General features: G+C 37.3%; 3 protein-coding genes across 4 annotated transcripts; 2 read left to right on the forward strand and 1 right to left on the reverse strand.

Moving 5' to 3' along the window:
• The first annotated feature begins 498 nt into the window (after positions 1-498).
• Positions 499-3,789, forward strand: fgf8b (fibroblast growth factor 8b). The gene is made up of 5 exons (XM_016295313.1): positions 499-544; positions 640-676; positions 1,878-2,064; positions 3,085-3,191; positions 3,435-3,789. Exons 1-5 carry the CDS (start codon positions 513-515, stop codon positions 3,708-3,710), a joined length of 639 nt encoding a protein of 212 aa, XP_016150799.1. The 5' UTR covers positions 499-512; the 3' UTR covers positions 3,711-3,789.
• Positions 3,790-9,844: 6,055 nt separating this feature from the next.
• On the reverse strand, positions 9,845-14,305 carry LOC107602740 (protein DPCD-like). Its single transcript, XM_016295315.1, has 6 exons — positions 14,198-14,305; positions 13,483-13,563; positions 13,275-13,390; positions 13,057-13,190; positions 10,491-10,593; positions 9,845-10,154 (listed from the first exon to the last, which is right to left on the reverse strand). Exons 1-6 carry the CDS (start codon positions 14,259-14,261, stop codon positions 10,050-10,052), a joined length of 603 nt encoding a protein of 200 aa, XP_016150801.1. The 5' UTR covers positions 14,262-14,305; the 3' UTR covers positions 9,845-10,049.
• A 4,220-nt stretch (positions 14,306-18,525) lies between these two features.
• On the forward strand, positions 18,526-26,200 carry poll (polymerase (DNA directed), lambda). Of its 2 annotated transcripts, XM_016295329.1 has the most exons (10): positions 18,526-18,597; positions 18,849-18,980; positions 19,895-20,192; positions 20,360-20,468; positions 20,566-20,880; positions 21,104-21,277; positions 22,628-22,756; positions 23,850-24,018; positions 24,137-24,166; positions 24,238-24,352. In XM_016295329.1, the coding sequence occupies exons 2-10, from the start codon at positions 18,872-18,874 to the stop codon at positions 24,264-24,266; spliced, it is 1,362 nt and encodes a 453-aa protein (XP_016150815.1). In that variant the 5' UTR covers positions 18,526-18,597; positions 18,849-18,871; the 3' UTR covers positions 24,267-24,352. The 2 variants fall into 2 exon arrangements, with proteins under 2 accessions (XP_016150815.1, XP_016150816.1); XM_016295330.1 differs by lacking the exons at positions 24,137-24,166; positions 24,238-24,352 and adding an exon at positions 25,610-26,200.
• The last annotated feature ends 181 nt before the right edge of the window (positions 26,201-26,381 follow it).

Here is a 26,381-nt window from a genome sequence, read left to right on the forward strand (position 1 = left end):
GGGAGTTTGAAAGTGGAGAGAAACACAGTGAGGCTTCTGCTCTCAGCTTCTCGCCAGGGAAACATCACAGTTTATCAACCTACATGTGACTTCAGACTCTTCCAGTAACATTTACATAAGCGCTGGAGATACCGCGAGGAAACATAATGCAAAGTCTCAAGACGGGTGTGCGCACGCTGCCGGATGTTGTCTCTGATTTTCTATGAAGAATGTTTTATTTTTCGTATCTTCGCCTGTAATCGGACATCGATCATGAATTATGTGTGTGAGAAGAGTCACTGTAATGCGCTTGAACTCTAAGGAATAAAAGTTACGTGACGGATTAATTTGACATGGACTCAGCGGATGAATAAATCACTGTCGATACCAGTATCCTGTCACTCAGTTTATTGTTATTTTTGCTAAACGTCCGATGGACCGAGCATCCTCACACAATAATATACACGCACAGAGGAATTAATGAAGAACTTATTGTTTCGGATAATAATCAGACAGGGCTTGGAAATCTCACAATGAGGCTGAAATCATCAAGGTTAGGTTACCTGTAAGTACACTTAATATAGACTTGTGCTGAAGAGTTATTTTTATGTTTAAAAAAAAAAGAATTCCGTAATTAACTGGGTTTTTTTTGCATTTCAGATTACTTCAATTTATGACTCTGTGTTTTTACACTCAGGTAAGTCTTCTGCATTTTGTGTTTGCAATCAAGCATCTCAATCTAATAGATAAACTGATGGGACTATGTTATGTGTAATAGAGTGTAAAATCGGTTTAACCAATTAGAAATGAGTTAAGGGTTGAAATCACCATCATACATGACAACCAACCCCTTCAGGAGACTGTATAATTTGTAAGTGTCTCTGTAAAAAAAAAAAAAAAAAGGAAGATTGAAAGAAAGAAAGTAAAATGTTTAGATCTGGTTTATAAATTTAGCGATAGTGTTGGTGGATGTTAAAAGACAGAACTGATTTCATCTGAAGCAGCAGGCTGTTTTCTTTAATTATATACAGCCCTGTAACGTCCACAACTTTTTCTTTTCATGTTAAAATATAAATATCATTTCCGACCAGAGAAGGAGGATTGTGACACGACTTTTCAGTGCATGCAAAATCAACAAAATAGGACAGTGGGGTGATAAATGTGAGAGTGACAAACACACCTCAAGAGTTGTTATCATATATTTTATGTGCTGTGTTCAATTAAATGTTTCTTTTATGTTTAATACGTTTCCATCCATAGCAAAATCCCGTTTCTATTTGTGTTACATCCCACCTATAAGCAACACTTTTTTTTAAATCTGACAATAATATTTACAGTTTAGGAATAATTCATAAATGTATAAAATTCTGTAAATAAATATAGGAATAGTGCAATTAAGTAAAAAAAAAAAAGTGTTACAACACTACTCAGTCTTCCCATTCGAATATTTTCCAGTCAAATATAAGCAGGACACACTGAAAGCGATAAAACCTTTACTCTTACTGTTATATGTGTGCAGTAAATGTGTTATAACCGTGCAAACAACTCATTATTAATAGAGTCATTGGCAAATTGGCAAACATCTTGAAAAGACGTAAACCCCTCACTTTAAAGGTAATGGCTCTAACATGTGGGCACGGCGTATAGCTGACTTACAAAAGAAAATCGTTATGAGAATGGGCCCAAAGAGACGGGGTGAAAGATCAGTGTTGGTCGACCCCTCATTGGCATGTCATTCAGAGTGTGGACGGGGCACTTGCCCTCAGAGTGCCAACCATCGCTGCAAAAAGAATGATTTGAATCTGAAGAGAAACAGTGTCACCTTTATTGTCCCTAAAAAGAGTTGTTCTTATATACATCACCACAAATCTGTATGTTCTTCTGTCACATTTTCATAGATGACAATGCAATCCGTCTCTGTACCAAATTTTAAGCACCATGTAACGGAGCAGAGTCGTCTGTCGGACAGGATGAGCCGGAGATTAACAAGGACTTATCAACTCTATAGCCGGACGAGTGGTAAACATGTACAAGTCCTGGGCAATAAGAGGGTCAACGCCAATGGCGATGATGGAGATATTCATGGCAAGTCACAGTCTTTGCAAACACACTTTTCTGCATGATTTTACAGCTTGAAACAACAGGACAAAACATGTCAGTTGAAGGTATTACTTCAGAAAATCCAGTAAATGTCATTGCCAAAAAGTAACCTCCATAGTTTGAAATGGATTCTATATTGTTATGAGTTTGGGAATCTCAAGAGAACCCCGTTTTGGTTCTGGAAAACACATCAGTAGTCATCTTACCTCGGCCGTCTTAACATTTCCTGAATAGTTCTCCATATAATAAAGAGTTGTAGGACAGAAATATGACATGCAATTTTCTAACCTTTTCTAGCATCATTAGTTTTCATCTTTCATCTCTTCCTAAACAAATATGGTTATTGCAAATGTTCCTATATTATGTGTGAGGCAAGATGATGATCTGAAGTTTCAATCACTTGTCGAGAGCTATTCGCTCCAAGATTATATGTGTATTTTTTCTTTGCTAAATGGATGGTTGACATATGATTCATAGTGTGCAGTGACGCTGCAAATAGGCAATGAAAAGTCAATCTTGTTTTTATTTGAACTCAATGTAATTTTAAAGCTATTCAGTAAGGCACCTGTTTTAAGTGAGCTGCGGCACTTCTTCTCCAAACAAAACAGTGGTTAGAATCCTGTCCGCTGGGAACGAATTCCTGTCACCGAAGTATTTCTGCGCGTCTAGCCATCTTTCCACTCGTGCAGTCCATCCACTTTGCCCACTTTTTTGGAGGGTCATTTTATGAGGAATTTTCATAGCTTTACAACTCAACGTATGAGTACGTTTATGAAGAGAGGTGAGGTCAGCGTCATCGGTTTATACCCTTCTTTGTTACTCTTACTCTTTGTAGTCTTGGCCTAACACACACCCATTCACACATCTAGACTAAATATTGGCTTTTTCAGCACAGACTACTTTACAACAATGCAAATCCCAAAACTCTCCAATATACAATCAAAAGCATACATATCACCTAAAAGTGGAAAATGAACAGACTTTGCAATGGTTTAACAATTCCAGCTAAACTTGTTGTGGAAACCGACACATTTGGAAGCCGGGTTCGAATCAGAGGAGCGAAAACAGGATACTACATTTGCATGAACAAGAGAGGCACACTTACTGGACGGGTGAGTTTAAGTAATTAAACATCTGGTGTGTTTATGTTGAATTATTCTGCAAAATTATGTTGTTGAAATCATACGTTAAGAAATATAGACAACTAAATTGGTTCGAATGGCAATAATGATATCACAGGTAAACCCATCATGCCCTGAGAACAAAACTGAGCCTCATAAATCTCTCAGGCTTGAACAGCAGATTTCCGAGTTTGTCATTTCAGTCCTCCGCTGTTTGTCTCTTTTTGTTGCCAGAGGAAGGGCCGTGGAAGGGACTGCATATTCACCGAGATTGTTCTGGAAAATAACTACACGGCTTTGCAGAACGCCAAGTACAAAGGCTGGTACATGGCTTTTACACGTAAGGGTCGACCCAGGAAAGCCACGCAGACCCGGCAGCATCAGCGAGAGGCCCATTTCATGAAACGTCTTCCTCGAGGACACCTGTTAACAGAACAGAAGCCTTTTGATTTAATCCCATATCCCCCAAACAAGAGGACTAAGCACCATCAGCGCACAAGCGTGAATTGAGGACAGAATCGTATCTTATACCGGAGTGCTCTCTTAATTCGAGTTTATCTAATCTATGTGCATCCAGAGTTACTGGACATCACGCCGAACTGATGTTGTGTAAAAATGAAGGAGTCTGCACAGGTTCAGATCTGAGATGAATCGCAGTACCAAGAACAGTTTGTTTTGGGACAATTACTGAACTGTTGACTGAACAAAGGACACTGTAAGCCTTGTAATAATGAGCAACGCATCTCTGGGAATGAAGCAAGACAAAAGAACACACGACACACAAACACTCTCAGAAAAATGTGCAAAAATTCTATCTTCAGGGGTACAACAGCTCGTCACTGGGGCAGAATTAAGACACTAGAGGCAAAACCATTGTTTTTTTCAGGCACTGGTCAATTTTTTTGATTTTTGGGCTGTTTTGCTTCCATAACATATTTTATTTCAGACTACTAGTAAAAAAAAAATCATAAAACAGTCACATTTAAGTGTTCATTTTATTACAGTTTATCCATTTGCATCTGTAGATATCAATTACAACACATATCTTTAAAGCTGGTTTTCTCAAAATGAGTTTTTCTCCACTTCCATAAACCAAACGTTATACTTGTATTCCTATCTATATTCTGAAAGTTTTTACAAAGGAGTTTGTTCATACACCATTCGCCTGATTTATATGCAAAATATAAGTTTAAAATGCATAAAATATGGCTGAAATAGATATATTTTTGGCTGTTGATAGTATTTTCTGATTTATGGAGTGATTAAAAAAAAAAACTCTATAAAAACCTTTAATATGTCATCAAAATGAAACAAGAATTTTACACTTGGCTTTATCCAATATTCAGACTTCTGTTCTAGAAATGAATGCGAATAATTGGATTTCATTGGATATGCCTCATTTGCATATCTAAACATAACATTTCTGAAAACTTAACATAACATGAATACAAAACAATTGTCTTCATGTACTGTGATTAATAAACCGGCAAATGTATGGTGACGATTCAAATATATATATATATTGCATAGCTTAGGGGTACATTTTATCCTCGAAGGCACTAATATGCACCTTTAAAGATAGGTCAGGTACAAAGTAATCCCTGTAAGGATTACTGCCCCGGTCACAAGCTGTTGTACAACTTTTGCACACTTTATTCTGACAGTGAACATGGCAGCTACCTACTGATGATCCCAAGCATATGCAGATACACATTCCATTATGATTCCATGATGTTTAGTGATATTATCAAAAAGCATCTTTATTGTTTGTACATGACTATATATTTTTATTGGAAGATTGTAAGATACTTCAAAATGAAAATATTTATTTTAGAGCGTGTATTAAATTCATGTAAAAGTATTGATTTAACAGGGTCTCGGGATGTGTGATTCATTGACTCCCTAACGCCTTTTGTGGGAACTTTAAATTCGGCCCGTGATTGATTCGAATCCTTTGAGATGCGCTTCTACGCCGAATTTGCTTTGAAGGAGTCAGCGATCATTAGCTGACAGGTCGAATTCTCCTTCTCTCATAGATCACTCTGTATGTGTGTGGGCGCATCAAGAACACGAGCACGACAAGTGTGGGTTAAAGTCGAAGGCCTCCAGGAACAAGTCGGCCAAATTGGGAGCCAGTTTCTTTCAGAGTCAGGCTTATTCAGTTGACAACAACAGCAGCCTGAGAGAAACCTCAAGGGCATGATCGGGTCTATTCAAGAGGTATACTTCCAGGACCGTATAGCTGTTGTTATGTTTTTGGCCCAGCAGTCGAACTCCCAGAAAAAGAGGCCTGAGCCTCAGATAACTGTGAAGCAATATCTGTGACAGGCCGGTCTCGATTGAATGTGCTCAGCAAGTGAGACTGGGCCTTTGAATAGCTTGGGTCTTTCGCTTTAGAAGAGATGAGGTCAACCCACCATTGCCGTCCCAAACAAAGGTTACCACCGTGTAGTTGCATTTCTGCGACCCGCGCACCGTAACCCCTTGATCAAATGCTCTCTTTGTAGGCGCCGTAGAAAAGAAACATGTCATACAATGGTGGGCCTGAATAATAACACAAGGAGGGGTCAGCAATCAAAAAAGGAAGCCCAGTCACACAGAGGGGGTGAGGGCGGGCGAAAGAGAGAAACCAAGAGCGACTCGGGGGAAGAAAAAACGTTCAGGGGGTGTTATGGGTTGAGATGTGGGCGAGAGGGGCTGAAAGAGGGCAAATGGCTGGGAAGAGGCAAAGAGGGGCACAGACGAATGAAAAGGGCCAAAAAAAGAGTGTCTCTCTCTGTTGAAGCAGTTGAGCATGACCATTGAGGCCTCAGGATTGGGAGGGAGAAAGGGAAGAAGAGACACTGAACAAAAATCACAGCGCTGAGCTCTTCCCCTGTCGCCTTTTTCCCAGGACTTCTGATTTGTCAGTTGGACCTTGGACCACTTCCACGTGCACGGCCATGTTTCGGTAGAAAAGCATCTAGAAAAGCGTTTGATTGACCTAATAAAACTCTTTAAATCGGTGCTTTGTTCTATTCGTGTCAAAAGACTGCACGGCTAACACTAGGCCTGCATCATTCAAGAAATTAGTATTTTAAAAGGGTTTTTGTGTCTGAATATTGATAATAAATTTCTAAGAGACCAAATTGACTATCAATGTTTTAAAAATACTACACACGCTGGTTTTCCTATCATTATAGGGACATTCCATAGATTTAATGATTTCTATACTGTATAAACTGTATTTTCTATCCCCTTACTCTAATCCTTAACCTACCCTTCACACCAAATTTTCTGCATTTTTAGATTTTCAAAAAACCTCATTCTGAATGATTTATGGGGACCAAAAATGTCCCCACAATGTCAAAATTTACTGGTATTTTTATCTATCGATCCTTGGTCTCCATAAGAGAAGCATGCACCTCATTGCTAAGAGATGCACGAGTCTGTGCTCATCATAGTCTACACTTTTCACAATTTTCTTTGAAACTCCGACTGCCCAACATCTGCAGACCGGCTCTGACTTTCAGCAATGAGACTTGACTCCTCCAGACTGCAAATCGTTGCAAAAATCTGGGCAAAAGTTGTGTAGTCAATAGCAGTCAGTCTGACGCATACTGACTGGAAAACAATTTGTAGAGCTAGTAAGACGCAATTGGATTTGCAGATTTTTAACAAATGGGTCTGCCTGGTCAAATAAGACATATTTTAATGGTTATTCTGTTCAGTGCCTAATTAGAAATGTTTATGATGATGTTTATTGTCCCAGACAACCTCTGTAGTCCCATTTAGACAATTGTTTTCAAGACACTATTACTTGTGCTTTAAGACAGAATGAAATGTGAACATATTTTGAGCTTGTGTTAAATACAAACCTTAGGCTAGAAACCTTTAGGCATCTAACAAAAAAAAACTCATTCAAAAAACCTACTGACTTTAGGACGATGGAACCGGAAGTTAAAAAATGCTAACTTGTTTCTGGGTTTAAAGGACTCATTCCTGCAGCACTGTATTTAACTGCACATAATTTACTTTTAACTGTGATTGATCACTCTTCCTTTCTAAGTAGGCCTTTCTTTACCAGAGTGAGCTGTAATGTGGACCAGACATCCAGTCAAACTACTTGAGAAAATGTAAAAACAAAACAATGCAAATCAATGTCGACCACCATCCAGTTTAAAAAAAAAAAGTATCAGAAATCAAGAGCTCGCTCCAAAATGCTAACGGCATTAGCAAAAGATTGCTCATGTAGGACCCAATGACCTACAGATAACAGTAAACAAAGCAATCTGTCAAAAATGCGGTACTTCTAAAAAAAAAACAAGGACTGGAGGAACTATAAGAATCTCTCTCGGTAGCAGTTAACCCATAGACATCTGATTCTTTCCATGTAAGACATTTCTATATAATTTTTTTCACAGACCTCAGGCCAACAATCTCCCCCAGACATTAGGTATTGGTTCAATCTGGAATCTCATATTGCTGTGAACTGGAGCGTACCATCTTTGGGCAGTGTGAGAAGGGGTGAAGACAGCACCAGGACTCTTGCTCTGCTCCTAGAAGGTTTCAATGATGTGTGCAGATGTTTGGCTCACAGCACTGCTTGTCAACACACGAGTGTAATGATGCACAATGGTTTCCGTCTCTCTGTGGTCAAATACAAGGCCATAACGATGAGAGGCTGCCACACTGCAAAAGCTCCAGATTCAGGTGAACGGTCGTGTTTTTAATCATTTTGACAATTCATATCAAGGGCATGTCCCTGCAAGTTGCTACTATCAACAGAGCTAGAAGACTGATGCCAGAATTTAGGTTCCAATATGCGTCACAGGATGTTGAATAAATCAAGCAGGTCAGAGTTTACTGCTTTAAAAACCTTGAAACTTTACATGTATTCATTTTTGACTGCTTCTACAATTAGTTCATTTAAGGTAGACTCTTTAGTCCAAAGACTGACCTTGATCAGTTTATATGACAAAATGATGCACAGATACGTGCTAAACCTAGACAGGCTAAATTAATCTCTCTGTCAGTCCTGGGCTTATAATGAAATGGGAAACTAGCATTAAAGCTTATTTTTAGCTATTAAAGGCTTTTATAATAATAATATGAATATATTTATAATATATATCAGGGGTGTCCAATCCTGCTCCTGGAGGTCAGATTTACAGTCTAGCTCCAACACCCTTACCTGGAAGTTTCTAGGGAGTCTGAAGGCCTTGATTACTTGGTTCAGGTGAGTTTAATTAGGGTTGGGGCAAAACTCTGAAGGACAGTGGCCCTCCAGGAACAGGTTTGGACACCCCAGATATATAGGCTATTATTTTAAATAATATTTTATTTTGCATTAAAATGTCATACATCTTGGTAAAATGACAGACTTCTCTCATATGAAATAAACAAGACTTCTCCAATCATTTAGTCTCCTTAAACTCCGCCCCTTTCTTGTAATCGATTGCAAACTCTCATTCAGATCTGCCTCCATTCAACCTGAAACTGAATTCTCATTGTAGTTACCCCTGGCATTGGATTTGTATGTTCTTATTAAAAAAAATTAATCTGCCTCCATCTAAATAACAACCGATAATATTTTTTAGTAAATGTTTGAATAATCAATGTTTCAAAAGTAAAGCCACAAAACGAAAACAATATGCTTTTTTTAGTTTTTTTGCTATGACATACCTAAAATGACCCAGAAAAATGACAGTTTTACTACTTAAATATAATGCAAGTTTTAACAAAATAATTATTATTGCTTAAAAACATATCTAATCTGTGATATTTTCCACATTTGTCACTTTAAAATATTACGTGTTCCATGTTAAAAAGCAGAACAAGAGACTGCAGTGTCAGCCCTGAAAGCTGGCTGGTGAATTCCAGGGCAGAAAACATCCTCCTCGGAGGCTGTTATACACAATAGTGAGAATGACTTGTGGTTTAGTGCCTGTTTTATGCATACAGTCTCTTGGTTTGGCACAAAAGCTGTGGAGTGGGAACTAGAAGCAAAGAATCACCAGAGTCAGAAACAGTATATTCACATGGTATTGTTGTCTTTGCCTTAAACCAAAAAAGAGTTTATTTGTAGTCTTCTATTTACAGTAGAAACACAAACAGCACTGTGGTCCATGCCAAACATCGTACATAAACATGAGGTGAATACAGATAAAAATCAAGGAACCCAGATGAAGGAAATGTTTAATTTTCCCACGATGCACTTCAGGAAACCTGAGGAGTCGAGATGGCAGTAATTACAGCATACTGAGGCTCAAGGTTAGTGACCTTCATGTAATAGAAATATGATGATGAATCTCCATTATGCAACTGTACTACTGTTAAATGCATAAGTTGTCATTTCATGAATTTGCTTCAATTAATTGTCTTAAGCTGTACATTCCCTGAATGTACATTTGCTGCATGTTACAGATTGTACTGTATCATTTTATTTATATATTGTTCTCTTTTTGTTTTTGATGTATTTTTTGCAGGTTATTTCTTTCATTTTATTATTTTTTATTTCCTATGCATCTGCTATAATTATTTTATGATTAAGTCTTTAGATTATTCTTTTTTAGCTATAGTGTGGAAATAGCTGGAATAAAGCAAACTTCTTATGATAATTTTAATAATAATGTTTTTCTTTTAATTTATTATTTAGACTCAAAGAACAATTGTACAGTAGGAACATCAATCAGCATAACATTTGAAATTTTACATTGGGAAAAAAAAAAGAACGCACATTGAAAGTGAGTTAATTGGACACAACCAGGCTGACAGAAACATGCCAATGTGAGACTCCAAGTCTACATGAACATGAAGAATAACAGCCAGACAAATACATTAATGCAAAGGCTCCGGATCTATGGCAGTTCACTGAGTTTTACAGTCAATATCTCCTTCACTTGTCCCCTTCAGTTTCTTCAGTTCCCCAAGCAGCTCCTGTTCCAGTGTTAAAACCTCCTTGGGCTTCTTGTACTACAACACAAGTGAGAGAAACTCCATATAAAATCCATTGCTGGATGAAATAGCCGAGTACTGGAGCAGACGACAGAGGTGAGAGCAGTTCAGTCCAACCTTCTCTACTTAGGTGAACCAATAAAAAGTGACGGCATAGTTGCCCTTTTGATGATCTGAGACCAGATTTGTGTGCTCTCTTAGTGTGGATTAGGGCTTTGGCAACCTGGTCCCAGATCCATGCAAAAGGGAAAGTTCCTCTACATCGTGTGGAAAAAACTGTGACTACATACCTTACACTACAGAAAGAGCTTAGAGAAAGTGATTAAGTGAGACTAGCGGTGAGAGTTCACTCACGCTGATGATTAAAGTGTTGTTGGCGTGGGTTAAACTCAAGGCTGCGCTCTCCAAATGCAGCTGGCAACGGTCGAGATCTGGAATACTGAACTTCTTATAGTACCTGGGAAATGAGGAGATGAAGAATGAGAGAATGTTCCTCATGACTGGCCATCTATTTTCCATCTAGCTCAACAGTGCCACCTATAGGGTTACTAAACAATTGGTTAATCAATACACTTTTTACTTGGTATGACCGAAAACAAAGATGATTTATAAGCAGAAGTTGCCTTTTTAGACTAATTTTATTTGATATGTTTAATGTATTTCTCCAGTTTTAAGAACAACGCATAAACATCTTGTGATGTGAAAAGCTGTGTGTTTGTATGAAACAAATCTATCATTAAGACGTTTTAACTTTTTTAAAATCCAGGAGTCCATAATCCACAATAACACTTCCTCCAGTGAAAAAGCCCATCCCCTGTTGTCCTCTTTCATTCACCCACATTTTTGTTTACAACTGTTTTGGACTACTTTGTTTTGTAAACCGTGACAACAAGATGACTTTTTAACTGGAGGAAGTGTTATTATGGATTGTGGACTCATATTTTAGCCAGAAGCAAGTTAAAAACGTCTTAATGATGGATTTGTTTCTTCTAAACATGCAGCTTTTCGCTTCACAAGATGTTAATCGACATACTGGAGTCGTGTGCGTTACTTGTATATTATTGTGATGTTTTTATCAGCTGTTTGGGCTCTCATTCTGACGGCACCCATTTACTGCAGAGGATCCATTGGTGAGCAAGTGATGTAATGCTTTTGTAATGCATTTCTCCAAATCTGTTCCCACGAAGAAACAAACTCTTAAACATCTTATATGGCATGACTACATTTTCAACAAATTTTCATTTTTGGGTGAACTATTAACTGCCTACTTAAAAAAAAAAAGTGATTCTTTGTCCAATTCAACCAGTCACATAAACACCAAGTTATTCTAACAACAAGATGACTTTTTAACTGGAGGAAGCGTTATTATGGATTGTGGACTCATATTTTAGCCAGAAGCAAGTTAAAAACGTCTTAATGATGGATTTGTTTCTTCTAAACATGCAGCTTTTCGCTTCACAAGATGTTAATCGACAGACTGGAGTCGTGTGCATTACTTGTATATTATTGTGATGTTTTTATCAGCTGTTTGGGCTCTCATTCTGACGGCACCCATTTACTGCAGAGGATCCATTGGTGAGCAAGTGATGTAATGCATTTCTCCAAATCTGTTCTCACGAAGAACATCTATTTTCCATCTAGCTCAACAGTGCCACCTATAGGGTTACTAAACAATTGGTTAATCAATACACTTTTTACTTGGTATGACCGAAAACAAAGATGATTTATAAGCAGAAGTTGCCTTTTTAGACTAATTTTATTTGATATGTTTAATGTATTTCTCCAGTTTTAAGAACAACGCATAAACATCTTGTGATGTGAAAAGCTGTGTGTTTGTATGAAACAAATCTATCATTAAGACGTTTTAACTTTTTTAAAATCCAGGAGTCCATAATCCACAATAACACTTCCTCCAGTGAAAAAGCCCATCCCCTGTTGTCCTCTTTCATTCACCCACATTTTTGTTTACAACTGTTTTGGACTACTTTGTTTTGTAAACCGTGACAACAAGATGACTTTTTAACTGGAGGAAGTGTTATTATGGATTGTGGACTCATATTTTAGCCAGAAGCAAGTTAAAAACGTCTTAATGATGGATTTGTTTCTTCTAAACATGCAGCTTTTCGCTTCACAAGATGTTAATCGACATACTGGAGTCGTGTGCGTTACTTGTATATTATTGTGATGTTTTTATCAGCTGTTTGGGCTCTCATTCTGACGGCACCCATTTACTGCAGAGGATCCATTGGTGAGCAAGTGATGTAATGCTTTTGTAATGCATTTCTCCAAATCTGTTCCCACGAAGAAACAAACTCTTAAACATCTTATATGGCATGACTACATTTTCAACAAATTTTCATTTTTGGGTGAACTATTAACTGCCTACTTAAAAAAAAAAGTGATTCTTTGTCCAATTCAACCAGTCACATAAACACCAAGTTATTCTAAAACACTCATTGCATAAACCACAATCAACACTATTGGGGTTTTCCAATGGTTTATATCAATTTTAAATAACTAACTTTTTGCAAGATGTTAATCGACATACTGGAGTCGTGTGCGTTACTTGTATATTATTGTGATGTTTTTATCAGCTGTTTGGGCTCTCATTCTGACGGCACCCATTTACTGCAGAGGATCCATTGGTGAGCAAGTGATGTAATGCTTTTGTAATGCATTTCTCCAAATCTGTTCCCACGAAGAAACAAACTCTTAAACATCTTATATGGCATGACTACATTTTCAACAAATTTTCATTTTTGGGTGAACTATTAACTGCCTACTTAAAAAAAAAAAGTGATTCTTTGTCCAATTCAACCAGTCACATAAACACCAAGTTATTCTAAAACACTCATTGCATAAACCACAATCAACACTATTGGGGTTTTCCAATGGTTTATATCAATTTTAAATAACTAACTTTTTGTTTGAGGTTCGGATGACACAACATCTTTCCGCTGGCTCTGCTGACACACTGTAAACTTCTATAGGGTAAGAAATATTACGGACCCTCCACCGGAAACTGGTCTTTGTGTCCTTACGCATGAACAATGGCTGTGTGCATAAAAAGAGACATCATTATACACAGATTAAGAACATCGGCATCTATTGTGTAAGAAAGTAAAAAAGTAACCTTACATTTGAACTGCTCTCTTTTATTAAATCTGAGGTAACACCGTTTGGGTTTGTTTCACCAACTTCCAATGTCCACTGTCCCTGGCCTCCAAAAGTGCTTTTACGTCGCCACTTTCGCACTAAGTTAAAGAAGCATGAAATAACAAAATAATACAAAACTGAATTCGAATGCATTTTAATTAGGTAAAACCAGAAAAGAAAAGTGACTTACAGACAAGTTCATCTGTTTTTAGCTCATACTCCTCAGCCATCTCACTGCCATCCTCAAACAGATAATGAACTTTCCTTTTCCCTAATGAGAAAGGCATATGAAAGTGGCTCTCAATTTATACGTAAGCGTACATCGAACATTATTCATGCTTTAAACTAAATAAACAATTCGTTTAACTGGTAATTTTATGATGTTTAGCATAGGTCCCGTTGCTATTAGCGAGTAGCAAGTATATACGACTTATAAATCCTATTAGCAAGACTATTACATTTACATTTTATCCAAACATTTACATTACTTTTATCCAAAGCGACTTACAAATGAGAACAATAAAAGCAGTCAAAACTAACAAAAGAGCAACAATATATAAGTGCAAATGACAAGTCACGGTTAGGCTAGCGCAGTACACGTAGCAAGGTGTATATATATTATATATATATATATATACATACATATATATTATACACACACACACACACAAACAAAGAAAAACAAGTAGAATAGAAAAAAATAGAAAGCTAGCCTTTGTTTTTTTTGTTTTGAAATGAAAACGATAAATATAGATAAAGTAGAATTATAATAGAATAGAAAGTGTTAGAGTTAGAGGGTCAAATAAAGGTGGAACAGATGAATTAACACGACTGCCAGCATACATAAACATAAATACACATACAAATGAACTAATCTAAAAATAACAGAGAATATGTATACGCACCATCAGCTATTAATGCAGTTTTCTTGGCTTTCCTGAGAGTGTCCGCCCAGCGTTGAACAGCCATGCTTCATGCGGTTTCATTTCCTCAAACAATCCCATGCCAGAGGTTGCCAAGGCAACCGCTATTTCTCAAACAATATGTTTCGTATTTTTAATGATTTACCTAGTCTATATACAACAGTATACGTAATTATAAGAAACAAGGACGTATTGAAAAGAAGTAAAAAGAATAATGTATAATTTTAAGTTTCTTTTTTTTTTTTTTTAAAACGTCAGCGCCAGTTCTGACTATGACCCGGAAGGTGATCCGTTTAAAAACACTCGTGAGTTGTTCTTCGAAAGTGGTGCTGGTAGAGGTACGTCTGTGGTGTTTGTTTTGAAGTTATCCAAGTTGCTAATATAATATAACTATGCGTTTAAAGATATGTAATGTTAAGTGAGTATACGTTGTAATGTTACGATATGGTCAGTCGCTTCCTTATCTGGGACAGCGCTGGTTGCCAATATAAGGACTTCAGTCTTATGATGCCTTCTGCTGTAGCTCTCTATATTTTTGTATTCTGTGTCTATGTGAAGCCTACTGATGACAGTCATTTCGTTTTTAAAGCTCCTCTCCTTTCCCTGACCGGAATGGAGGGTCATGGCATCATGAAAGTCTTCCCTAAAGTAAAGAGACCCAGGCCTAATGAGCAGAAGGACGCGCCTCCCCTCAAAAAGACGCCTTCTGAACCAATAACAGGTTCATAATTCTCTAAAACACACTTGAGTAAAACAACAAGGGCAGTTTCAGAGACTAAATCACCATGTTTTACTGCATGCAATATTTTCGATTGGATCCTCCTGTTGCACTTAATTATGTATTATTCCTGGATGAGTGGTGAAGTGCTGTTGCTTTTAAAGGGGTCATGAACTGCCTCTTTTTAGTTTGTACTGTTCTCCAAGATCCTCTTATGTTATCAAGATTTTTACATCAAAAACATCATGATTTATAAGTAATAATCTATTTTCTGTCAATACTGAAATATACAGCTATTGTGTAGTCTATATGCAAATGGTATGTATAATTAATACCTATTTGATGCTCTTGGGAAATGCAGTCCTGTTCAGAAAACACAGTATTCAGATACTTTCTGATTGTTAATCAACACATTGATTTCTGTGACTGAGGCTCGTTTGAAAATTTAAAGGAATATTCTTGGATTAAAAAAACAGTGCAATTTCTCAAATATATGCAATGTAATTTTGACTTGAATTGTTTTCTTCTTACAATTGTTTAAATTGAAATGTGAGAATTATAATTTTGTTGACCTTTTCTTTTGTCAACATTTCTATTATTTGAAAAAGAAAGTTTTTAAAATAATTGTGAAGGTCATTTTAGGGTTTGGGTTGTTCATTTGAATGTGATGATCAACATTATACAATCAGTCTATCAATAAATCAGACTTTTATTGTGTAATGTAGTTCTATTCTAATATCAGCATTTTTGAAAACAATTCCAACTGCTGATTCCAATGCGTTTACAAAAATGAATTTAAAGAGTATTATTTGTCATATTAGAATTTATCTCCTCCTCCTCACAATCTTCTTCATGCAGCCCAATCAAGTATGTATAGTATTAGTGGTTGTATTTTAAATGTCTTTGCTTTTTCTTAGGTACAGTTTTCCAGGGAACTGAAATATACATAGTTCCAGCTGGTATAGGGAAATCCAGGTGTGATATATTCCATCGGCAGGTCACCCAGAATGGAGGACAGGTAGTTTCCACATTCTCTCCCAGCTGCACACACGTCATTGTTGATGATTCAGTTGATTGTAAGAGAGCTTTGAGACTTCTGAAAGTGGAAAGACTGTCCTCTGCTGTTCATCTGGTCAAATGCACTTGGTTGAGTGCCTGCATCAGTGAGAAAAGTTTACTAGACCCTGAAGACTACAGCCTTCTTCCTCCTGAGAGGTAAGGCACTGGAGACTTTATTCCCATGGCATTGCTTGAGGTTTTATTTAAGAAATGTGAAAAACTGCATTGATATTTAGATACCTGTTTGACTTTTGAATACATTTGTAATTGTTTATTCAATGCAAAAGTGCATAGATATAAATTCTAAATGAACATCTCCTCAGTCCCACAGTTGGTCTTGCTGAGGAGTCAAATGAGACGGCAGTCAGCTCAGTTCCAGATGTAGCAGCAGCACAGGACCCTTTGAAAATCCTTGAAAATCTCACAGAGATGGTAAGAAAGAAAGGTTGGAATTGGATGTAATTGTCTCCATCTGTAAGATCCATCAGTTGGTTTTCCCCTCATGTAGTGCTTTTAATATGACTCCCAGGTGCCAGAGGTTCAGGAGGAGCACCATGAGGAAGATGGTGTATCTCAGAACGATCTGGAGGCCTTGATAAGCGGCGTCCACCCATCTGAAAGCAACCCGACTCAGAGTTTGGCAGAGAATCCCGTTTTGTCTGGGAAGTGGGTCTGTTCCCAACCATCCACAACTAAAGGGGAGAACCACAATAAGCACATTACTGACAAACTGGAGCCGCTGGCCAAAGCCTATACGCACACGGGTGATAAATGGAGAGCTCTGGGATACTCTAAAGCGATCAACGCCCTCAAGAGCTACCACAAGCCCATCACTTCATATGAGGTCAGTTCAGATACAGATATGAATCCGCAGAGGTTTTGCGGTTCACTGAGGTGCTTATTTGTGTTAAGAACACATATGGCTGTCGTTGCATGGCAGTTTGCATTTTATGACTAGTTTCAAGCATGCATCAGTGATTAAAAAATAAATACTTTAATAACCGACATTACCATTTTATTTATTTTAAAAATACAGTAAATATACATAAATGTTTTTTTTTTTTTAACCCTATCTATTTATAGGAAGCATGTAAGATCCCAGGCATTGGTAAACGCATGGCAGACAAGATCATGGAAATTATGGAAAGTGGGCACTTGCGTAAACTGGATCACATTGGGGAGGAGGTGCCTGTTCTTGAAATGTTCACTAACATCTGGGGCGCTGGGGCCAAGACTGCTCAGATGTGGTATCAACAAGTAAGACTGTTATACAGGGAATTGTAGTTCAATGTTTAATTTGAAAGATTAATATTAATTGTATGTGCTGGGTGCCACTGTACTGCAACATGATTTGTTAAACTATACAGAGCCCCACACATGAAATGCAGGGGGGAAAAAATAGATATCGTGGCCACAAATTAAGAAGCTGTTTTAAGGAACGAGCTGGTACAATGCTGCCACGATTGAACTAAAACGAGGGAGTTAATTAATACAATGTGGCCATAATTTAACTCAAATGAGGGATTGATTTAGTACAATGTGGCACAATTTAGCTAAAAACAAATGTTAAAATGAATTCAAGGGTATAAAGGGATAGTTCACCCATAATTTACCCACCCTCTTGTTGTTTGAAACCTGAGTTTGTTATGCTGAACTTAAGAGAAGATATTTTGAAGAATGCTGGTAATCAAACAGTTGATGGTCCCCATTGACTTCCATAGTATTTATTTCCCTACTATGGAAATCAACAAATGTTTGGTTCTTCAGAATTCTTCAAATGGGGGAAGTCGTGGCCTAATGGTTAGAGAGTCGGACTCATAGCCCAAAGGTTGTGGGTTCGAGTCTCGTACCGGCAGGGATTGTAGGTGGGGGGAGTGAATGTGCAGCGTCAAAACTAACAAAAGAGCAACAATATATAAGTGCAAATGACTAGTCTCGGTTAGCCTAGCGCAGTACACGTAGCAAGATGTATATATATATACATACATATATTATATACACACACACACACACACAAACAAAGAAAAACAAGTAGAATAGAAAAAAATAGAAAGCTAGCCTTTGTTTTTTTTGTTTTGAAATGAAAACGATAAATATAGATAAAGTAGAATTATAATAGAATAGAAAGTGTTAGAGTTAGAGGGTCAAATAAAGGTGGAACAGATGAATTAACACGACTGCCAGCATACATAAACATAAATACACATACAAATGAACTAATCTAAAAATAACAGAGAATATGTATACGCACCATCAGCTATTAATGCAGTTTTCTTGGCTTTCCTGAGAGTGTCCGCCCAGCGTTGAACAGCCATGCTTCATGCGGTTTCATTTCCTCAAACAATCCCATGCCAGAGGTTGCCAAGGCAACCGCTATTTCTCAAACAATATGTTTCGTATTTTTAATGATTTACCTAGTCTATATACAACAGTATACGTAATTATAAGAAACAAGGACGTATTGAAAAGAAGTAAAAAGAATAATGTATAATTTTAAGTTTTTTTTTTTTTTTTTAAAACGTCAGCGCCAGTTCTGACTATGACCCGGAAGGTGATCCGTTTAAAAACACTCGTGAGTTGTTCTTCGAAAGTGGTGCTGGTAGAGGTACGTCTGTGGTGTTTGTTTTGAAGTTATCCAAGTTGCTAATATAATATAACTATGCGTTTAAAGATATGTAATGTTAAGTGAGTATACGTTGTAATGTTACGATATGGTCAGTCGCTTCCTTATCTGGGACAGCGCTGGTTGCCAATATAAGGACTTCAGTCTTATGATGCCTTCTGCTGTAGCTCTCTATATTTTTGTATTCTGTGTCTATGTGAAGCCTACTGATGACAGTCATTTCGTTTTTAAAGCTCCTCTCCTTTCCCTGACCGGAATGGAGGGTCATGGCATCATGAAAGTCTTCCCTAAAGTAAAGAGACCCAGGCCTAATGAGCAGAAGGACGCGCCTCCCCTCAAAAAGACGCCTTCTGAACCAATAACAGGTTCATAATTCTCTAAAACACACTTGAGTAAAACAACAAGGGCAGTTTCAGAGACTAAATCACCATGTTTTACTGCATGCAATATTTTCGATTGGATCCTCCTGTTGCACTTAATTATGTATTATTCCTGGATGAGTGGTGAAGTGCTGTTGCTTTTAAAGGGGTCATGAACTGCCTCTTTTTAGTTTGTACTGTTCTCTAAGATCCTCTTATGTTATCAAGATTTTTACATCAAAAACATCATGATTTATAAGTAATAATCTATTTTCTGTCAATACTGAAATATACAGCTATTGTGTAGTCTATATGCAAATGGTATGTATAATTAATACCTATTTGATGCTCTTGGGAAATGCAGTCCTGTTCAGAAAACACAGTATTCAGATACTTTCTGATTGTTAATCAACACATTGATTTCTGTGACTGAGGCTCGTTTGAAAATTTAAAGGAATATTCTTGGATTAAAAAAACAGTGCAATTTCTCAAATATATGCAATGTAATTTTGACTTGAATTGTTTTCTTCTTACAATTGTTTAAATTGAAATGTGAGAATTATAATTTTGTTGACCTTTTCTTTTGTCAACATTTCTATTATTTGAAAAAGAAAGTTTTTAAAATAATTGTGAAGGTCATTTTAGGGTTTGGGTTGTTCATTTGAATGTGATGATCAACATTATACAATCAGTCTATCAATAAATCAGACTTTTATTGTGTAATGTAGTTCTATTCTAATATCAGCATTTTTGAAAACAATTCCAACTGCTGATTCCAATGCGTTTACAAAAATGAATTTAAAGAGTATTATTTGTCATATTAGAATTTATCTCCTCCTCCTCACAATCTTCTTCATGCAGCCCAATCAAGTATGTATAGTATTAGTGGTTGTATTTTAAATGTCTTTGCTTTTTCTTAGGTACAGTTTTCCAGGGAACTGAAATATACATAGTTCCAGCTGGTATAGGGAAATCCAGGTGTGATATATTCCATCGGCAGGTCACCCAGAATGGAGGACAGGTAGTTTCCACATTCTCTCCCAGCTGCACACACGTCATTGTTGATGATTCAGTTGATTGTAAGAGAGCTTTGAGACTTCTGAAAGTGGAAAGACTGTCCTCTGCTGTTCATCTGGTCAAATGCACTTGGTTGAGTGCCTGCATCAGTGAGAAAAGTTTACTAGACCCTGAAGACTACAGCCTTCTTCCTCCTGAGAGGTAAGGCACTGGAGACTTTATTCCCATGGCATTGCTTGAGGTTTTATTTAAGAAATGTGAAAAACTGCATTGATATTTAGATACCTGTTTGACTTTTGAATACATTTGTAATTGTTTATTCAATGCAAAAGTGCATAGATATAAATTCTAAATGAACATCTCCTCAGTCCCACAGTTGGTCTTGCTGAGGAGTCAAATGAGACGGCAGTCAGCTCAGTTCCAGATGTAGCAGCAGCACAGGACCCTTTGAAAATCCTTGAAAATCTCACAGAGATGGTAAGAAAGAAAGGTTGGAATTGGATGTAATTGTCTCCATCTGTAAGATCCATCAGTTGGTTTTCCCCTCATGTAGTGCTTTTAATATGACTCCCAGGTGCCAGAGGTTCAGGAGGAGCACCATGAGGAAGATGGTGTATCTCAGAACGATCTGGAGGCCTTGATAAGCGGCGTCCACCCATCTGAAAGCAACCCGACTCAGAGTTTGGCAGAGAATCCCGTTTTGTCTGGGAAGTGGGTCTGTTCCCAACCATCCACAACTAAAGGGGAGAACCACAATAAGCACATTACTGACAAACTGGAGCCGCTGGCCAAAGCCTATACGCACACGGGTGATAAATGGAGAGCTCTGGGATACTCTAAAGCGATCAACGCCCTCAAGAGCTACCACAAGCCCATCACTTCATATGAGGTCAGTTCAGATACAGATACGAGTCCATAGAGGTTTTGGGGTTCACTGAGGTGCTTATTTGTAGAACACATATGGTTGTCATTGCATATTATGACTAGTTTCAAGCATGCATCAGTGATTAAAAAATAAATACTTTAATAACCGACATTACCATTTTATTTATTTTAAAAATACAGTAAATATACATAAATGTTTTTTTTTTTTTAACCCTATCTATTTATAGGAAGCATGTAAGATCCCAGGCATTGGTAAACGCATGGCAGACAAGATCATGGAAATTATGGAAAGTGGGCACTTGCGTAAACTGGATCACATTGGGGAGGAGGTGCCTGTTCTTGAAATGTTCACTAACATCTGGGGCGCTGGGGCCAAGACTGCTCAGATGTGGTATCAACAAGTAAGACTGTTATACAGGGAATTGTAGTTCAATGTTTAATTTGAAAGATTAATATTAATTGTATGTGCTGGGTGCCACTGTACTGCAACATGATTTGTTAAACTATACAGAGCCCCACACATGAAATGCAGGGGGGAAAAAATAGATATCGTGGCCACAAATTAAGAAGCTGTTTTAAGGAACGAGCTGGTACAATGCTGCCACGATTGAACTAAAACGAGGGAGTTAATTAATACAATGTGGCCATAATTTAACTCAAATGAGGGATTGATTTAGTACAATGTGGCACAATTTAGCTAAAAACAAATGTTAAAATGAATTCAAGGGTATAAAGGGATAGTTCACCCATAATTTACCCACCCTCTTGTTGTTTGAAACCTGAGTTTGTTATGCTGAACTTAAGAGAAGATATTTTGAAGAATGCTGGTAATCAAACAGTTGATGGTCCCCATTGACTTCCATAGTATTTATTTCCCTACTATGGAAATCAACAAATGTTTGGTTCTTCAGAATTCTTCAAATGGGGGAAGTCGTGGCCTAATGGTTAGAGAGTCGGACTCATAGCCCAAAGGTTGTGGGTTCGAGTCTCGTACCGGCAGGGATTGTAGGTGGGGGGAGTGAATGTGCAGCGTTCTCTCCCACCTTCAATACCACGACTGAGGTGCCCTTGAGCAAGGCAGTTTCATCCATTTTATTCTGTGCAGTTTTGCCGCAGCAAAAAAAAAAAAAAAAGGCTGCCCACTGCTCCGGTTGTGTGTTCACGGTTTGTGTGTGTTCACTGCTGTGTGTGTGCACTTTGGATGGGTAAATGCAGAGCACTAATTCCGAGTATGGGTCACCATACTTGGCCACATGTCACCTCACTTTTTTTCACAAATTAATGCAACATGCCCACAAATTAATATAAACACTAAAATAGGTGTCTTGAGAAACCGTTTAGTCTAACAGCCCTAGACTCTGTAAATGGCCAAAAATATAAAAATAAATAAATCTGAAAGCGAGCCTGTTATCTAATCAGAAAAAAACATAGAAATGGCTGCAATCAGTATTGTGAATGTAGTGCAGGACTACCTGTTTTTCTAAAACACTTCCAAGTTCTCAGAACTTAGTACTCAGTAGAGAAAGTCAGCAGTAGGCTCACCAGTATGCCAGGTTCCCCCCCTTTTAACCTTCCTTCCAAGCTAAGATGGGAAATGTTTGGGAAACTACTTTTTTTTTTTTTTTTGCTATTAGTGGTGCAGAACATTTACAGCAGCTTTAAACTTTGTGGAACATATTCAGTAATATTAAGCAACAACCATAATATTTTACAAGTTTAAACGGATGATTTGATTTATTTTACTATCAAAGGGATTTCGCACATTGGAGGATATTCGCACTAAGGCGGTTTTGAATCACACTCTAAGGATTGGACTAAAACACTACGATGACCTCCTTGAGCGGATGCCAAGAAGTGAAGCAAATGCCATCGAGAAAACGGTTTGTACAGACCTTTTTTTTTTTTTATGGCCTGCAGTAAAGAAAATAGCCATAAGCAAGCAATTAAACTGAGGGGCTTTCTTTGTTCTTACCATCCATAACAACATCGTCCGGTTGTGAAGAACAAGAATGTAGCTACTTGATTTTCACAGCAGTAAATAATAAAACTGAATTTCAAAAAGATGAGCAATCAAAAAAAATGAAAACAATTTTGTGTTGGCGGCAGCAAAACTGTCAATCTTCTTTGGTCAGCTGATGGACATAACAGAGATTGTTAGTGAGTCTGTCGTCCCATAGGAAGAGTGGGAGCTCTTGAAAGCTGGCGCTTCATAAGTCAGAAGCTACTGAGCTCCCTTACAGAGTCTTGGGCCCAAGCCAGTTGTTTTCTTGCTATTGCTTGGAACGTCCCACTGTTTTCCTCTTAACAGACCTGATAGATAAAAAGGGCAATGAAGATGAGTGCAACATGTGCTTTCCTAGCTTGACAGGAATGATGTGTAGAGCATGTAAACTGATTACCTTCAGCATTTCAGCTCTAAATGAATGAAATGCTAGGTATAAATTAGTGTTTAAAAATTAATTAAAAATGTAACTTCAGAACTTCATCCATTTTATTCTGCTATAGTCATAAATGCACGTTTTTTTTTTTTCAAATAAAGATGCCAGAGAGGGAGAAAAAAAATTATTTAAATATATATCGGTAAGTGTTTTTGAAAATGTTGAGTTATGCTCAGCAAGTCTGCATTTATTTAGTCAATAAAGAAAATGTGACATTTTATTAACATTTAAAAAAAAAAATTTTTTTATGGTAATATATTTTAAAATATACTTTATTTTCCGGTGATGCAAAGCTGAATTTCATGCAGTCTTCAGAGTCATGTGAGCCTTTAGAAATTATTAAAAAAAAATATTTATGAATAGAAGTGACTAAAGAACACCATTAAAGTTTTAACTATTACATTTGATCAAATGAATGCATCCTTGTTTAAAGTAGTAATTAAAAAAATTAAACTAGTGTATATAAATGATATCGATTATACAAAAACAAAGTAAATTACTTAACTAAAATATATGACTATTATGTGACTGACAGGTGCAGGAGGCAGCTCACAGTGTGGACACACAGCTGGTGGTTATGGCATGTGGTTCATACCGCAGGGACAAGAGCACGTGTGGAGATGTGGACGTCCTCATCACTCACCCTGATGGAGAATCACACAAGGGTGTTTTCAGCAAAGTGTTGCACCTCCTCCATCAGAGTGGTATGCTGATATATCATAGAGAAATGTAGAATCATTTTAATTTATGATTTAATAAACCCAGTTTGTAATTTTTGTTTATTATTATATTGTTTATTATTATTTTTATTTTCTCATCCAGGTTTCCTGACAGATGACCTTGTTAGCCATGAGGAGAATGATGAACAGAAGAAGTACATGGGCATCTGCCGGCTTCCAGGCCCTTCACAGCGCCACAGGCGCTTAGACATCATTGTAGTGCCCTATGCTGAATTTGCATGTGCTCTTCTGTACTTCACTGGCTCCGCCCACTTCAATAGATCAATGAGGGCATTGGCTAAGACCAAACACATGAGCCTATCAGAGCATTCGCTGAACTGTGCTGTGGTGCGGCAGCGTGGTGTGAAGCTGGTGGCGGGAACTCCTTTACACACACCGACGGAGAAGGATGTATATTTATATTTAGTTATTACTTTATAACTAAAATATATGACTATTATGTGACTGACAGGTGCAGGAGGCAGCTCACAGTGTGGACACACAGCTGGTGGTTATGGCATGTGGTTCATACCGCAGGGACAAGAGCACGTGTGGAGATGTGGACGTCCTCATCACTCACCCTGATGGAGAATCACACAAGGGTGTTTTCAGCAAAGTGTTGCACCTCCTCCATCAGAGTGGTATGCTGATATATCATAGAGAAATGTAGAATCATTTTAATTTAAATGATGTGTAGAGCATGTAAACTGATTACCTTCAGCATTTCAGCTCTAAATGAATGAAATGCTAGGTATAAATTAGTGTTTAAAAATTAATTAAAAATGTAACTTCAGAACTTCATCCATTTTATTCTGCTATAGTCATAAATGCACGTTTTTTTTTTTCAAATAAAGATGCCAGAGAGGGAGAAAAAAAATTATTTAAATATATATCGGTAAGTGTTTTTGAAAATGTTGAGTTATGCTCAGCAAGTCTGCATTTATTTAGTCAATAAAGAAAATGTGACATTTTATTAACATTTTAAAAAAACTTTTTTTTTTATGGTAATATATTTTAAAATATACTTTATTTTCCGGTGATGCAAAGCTGAATTTCATGCAGTCTTCAGAGTCATGTGAGCCTTTAGAAATTATTAAAAAAATATATTTATGAATAGAAGTGACTAAAGAACACCATTAAAGTTTTAACTATTACATTTGATCAAATGAATGCATCCTTGTTTAAAGTAGTAATTAAAAAAATTAAACTAGTGTATATAAATGATATCGATTATACAAAAACAAAGTAAATTACTTAACTAAAATATATGACTATTATGTGACTGACAGGTGCAGGAGGCAGCTCACAGTGTGGACACACAGCTGGTGGTTATGGCATGTGGTTCATACCGCAGGGACAAGAGCACGTGTGGAGATGTGGACGTCCTCATCACTCACCCTGATGGAGAATCACACAAGGGTGTTTTCAGCAAAGTGTTGCACCTCCTCCATCAGAGTGGTATGCTGATATATCATAGAGAAATGTAGAATCATTTTAATTTATGATTTAATAAACCCAGTTTGTAATTTTTGTTTATTATTATATTGTTTATTATTATTTTTATTTTCTCATCCAGGTTTCCTGACAGATGACCTTGTTAGCCATGAGGAGAATGATGAACAGAAGAAGTACATGGGCATCTGCCGGCTTCCAGGCCCTTCACAGCGCCACAGGCGCTTAGACATCATTGTAGTGCCCTATGCTGAATTTGCATGTGCTCTTCTGTACTTCACTGGCTCCGCCCACTTCAATAGATCAATGAGGGCATTGGCTAAGACCAAACACATGAGCCTATCAGAGCATTCGCTGAACTGTGCTGTGGTGCGGCAGCGTGGTGTGAAGCTGGTGGCGGGAACTCCTTTACACACACCGACGGAGAAGGATGTCTTCAAACACCTCGGCATACCTTACAGAGAACCACATGAGCGAGACTGGTGACAAGGCTACATTCATATATTATATTACATGACTGCAAGCTTTACATGACAACACTTTATGATTTTAACTATATGGAATTACATTTCTAATGTGGGAGTGCACTATAGAATTGTTTTAATTTGCATCATATGGCATCAAAGTTCTTAACCTTTTTATTGGATGCCTTTTAATGAGAGAAATGTCATTACCTCTTGATGTATATTACTTAAAATATGTAAATTATTAAAGCACCTCAAAACATGTTTTTAACTGTTTCTTTTATCTTCAAAGCTTGGTAATAATATCACCTGTTACTTTTGCTTTAATTTAAATATTATAAACTCTTATAAAAGGTTCTTTTTCCACACGCTCATGGAACGGTTTCAAACAGATCAACCCAACCCTGAAGTTTTGTCGGTCGATTGGCAGGA

This window comes from Sinocyclocheilus grahami, unplaced genomic scaffold (genome assembly GCF_001515645.1).
Source record: "Sinocyclocheilus grahami isolate Dianchi unplaced genomic scaffold, SAMN03320097.WGS_v1.1 scaffold334.1, whole genome shotgun sequence".
Classification (NCBI taxonomy): Eukaryota; Metazoa; Chordata; class Actinopteri; order Cypriniformes; family Cyprinidae; genus Sinocyclocheilus; species Sinocyclocheilus grahami.

Bases quoted from the DNA above. Each gene is read 5' to 3' on its own strand.
- fgf8b (XM_016295313.1), top strand. From the start codon at position 513: ATGAGGCTGAAATCATCAAGGTTAGGTTACCT. The intron at 545-639 runs GTAAGTACACTT...TTTGCATTTCAG, and splicing joins TCATCAAGGTTAGGTTACCT to ATTACTTCAATTTATGACTC. The intron at 677-1,877 runs GTAAGTCTTCTG...ACATTTTCATAG, and splicing joins CTCTGTGTTTTTACACTCAG to ATGACAATGCAATCCGTCTC.
- LOC107602740 (XM_016295315.1), bottom strand. From the start codon at position 14,261: ATGGCTGTTCAACGCTGGGCGGACACTCTCAGGAAAGCCAAGAAAACT. The intron at 10,594-13,056 runs GTTAGTTATTTA...CTCATTTCCCAG, and splicing joins ATCCGAACCTCAAACAAAAA to GTACTATAAGAAGTTCAGTA. The intron at 10,155-10,490 runs GTGAGTGAACTC...CTTGTGTTGTAG, and splicing joins ACAACACTTTAATCATCAGC to TACAAGAAGCCCAAGGAGGT.
- poll (XM_016295330.1), top strand. From the start codon at position 18,872: ATGGAGGGTCATGGCATCATGAAAGTCTTCCCTAAAGTAAAGAGACCC. The intron at 20,469-20,565 runs GTAAGAAAGAAA...TATGACTCCCAG, and splicing joins TTGAAAATCTCACAGAGATG to GTGCCAGAGGTTCAGGAGGA. The intron at 24,019-25,609 runs GTATGCTGATAT...TTTCTCATCCAG, and splicing joins GCACCTCCTCCATCAGAGTG to GTTTCCTGACAGATGACCTT.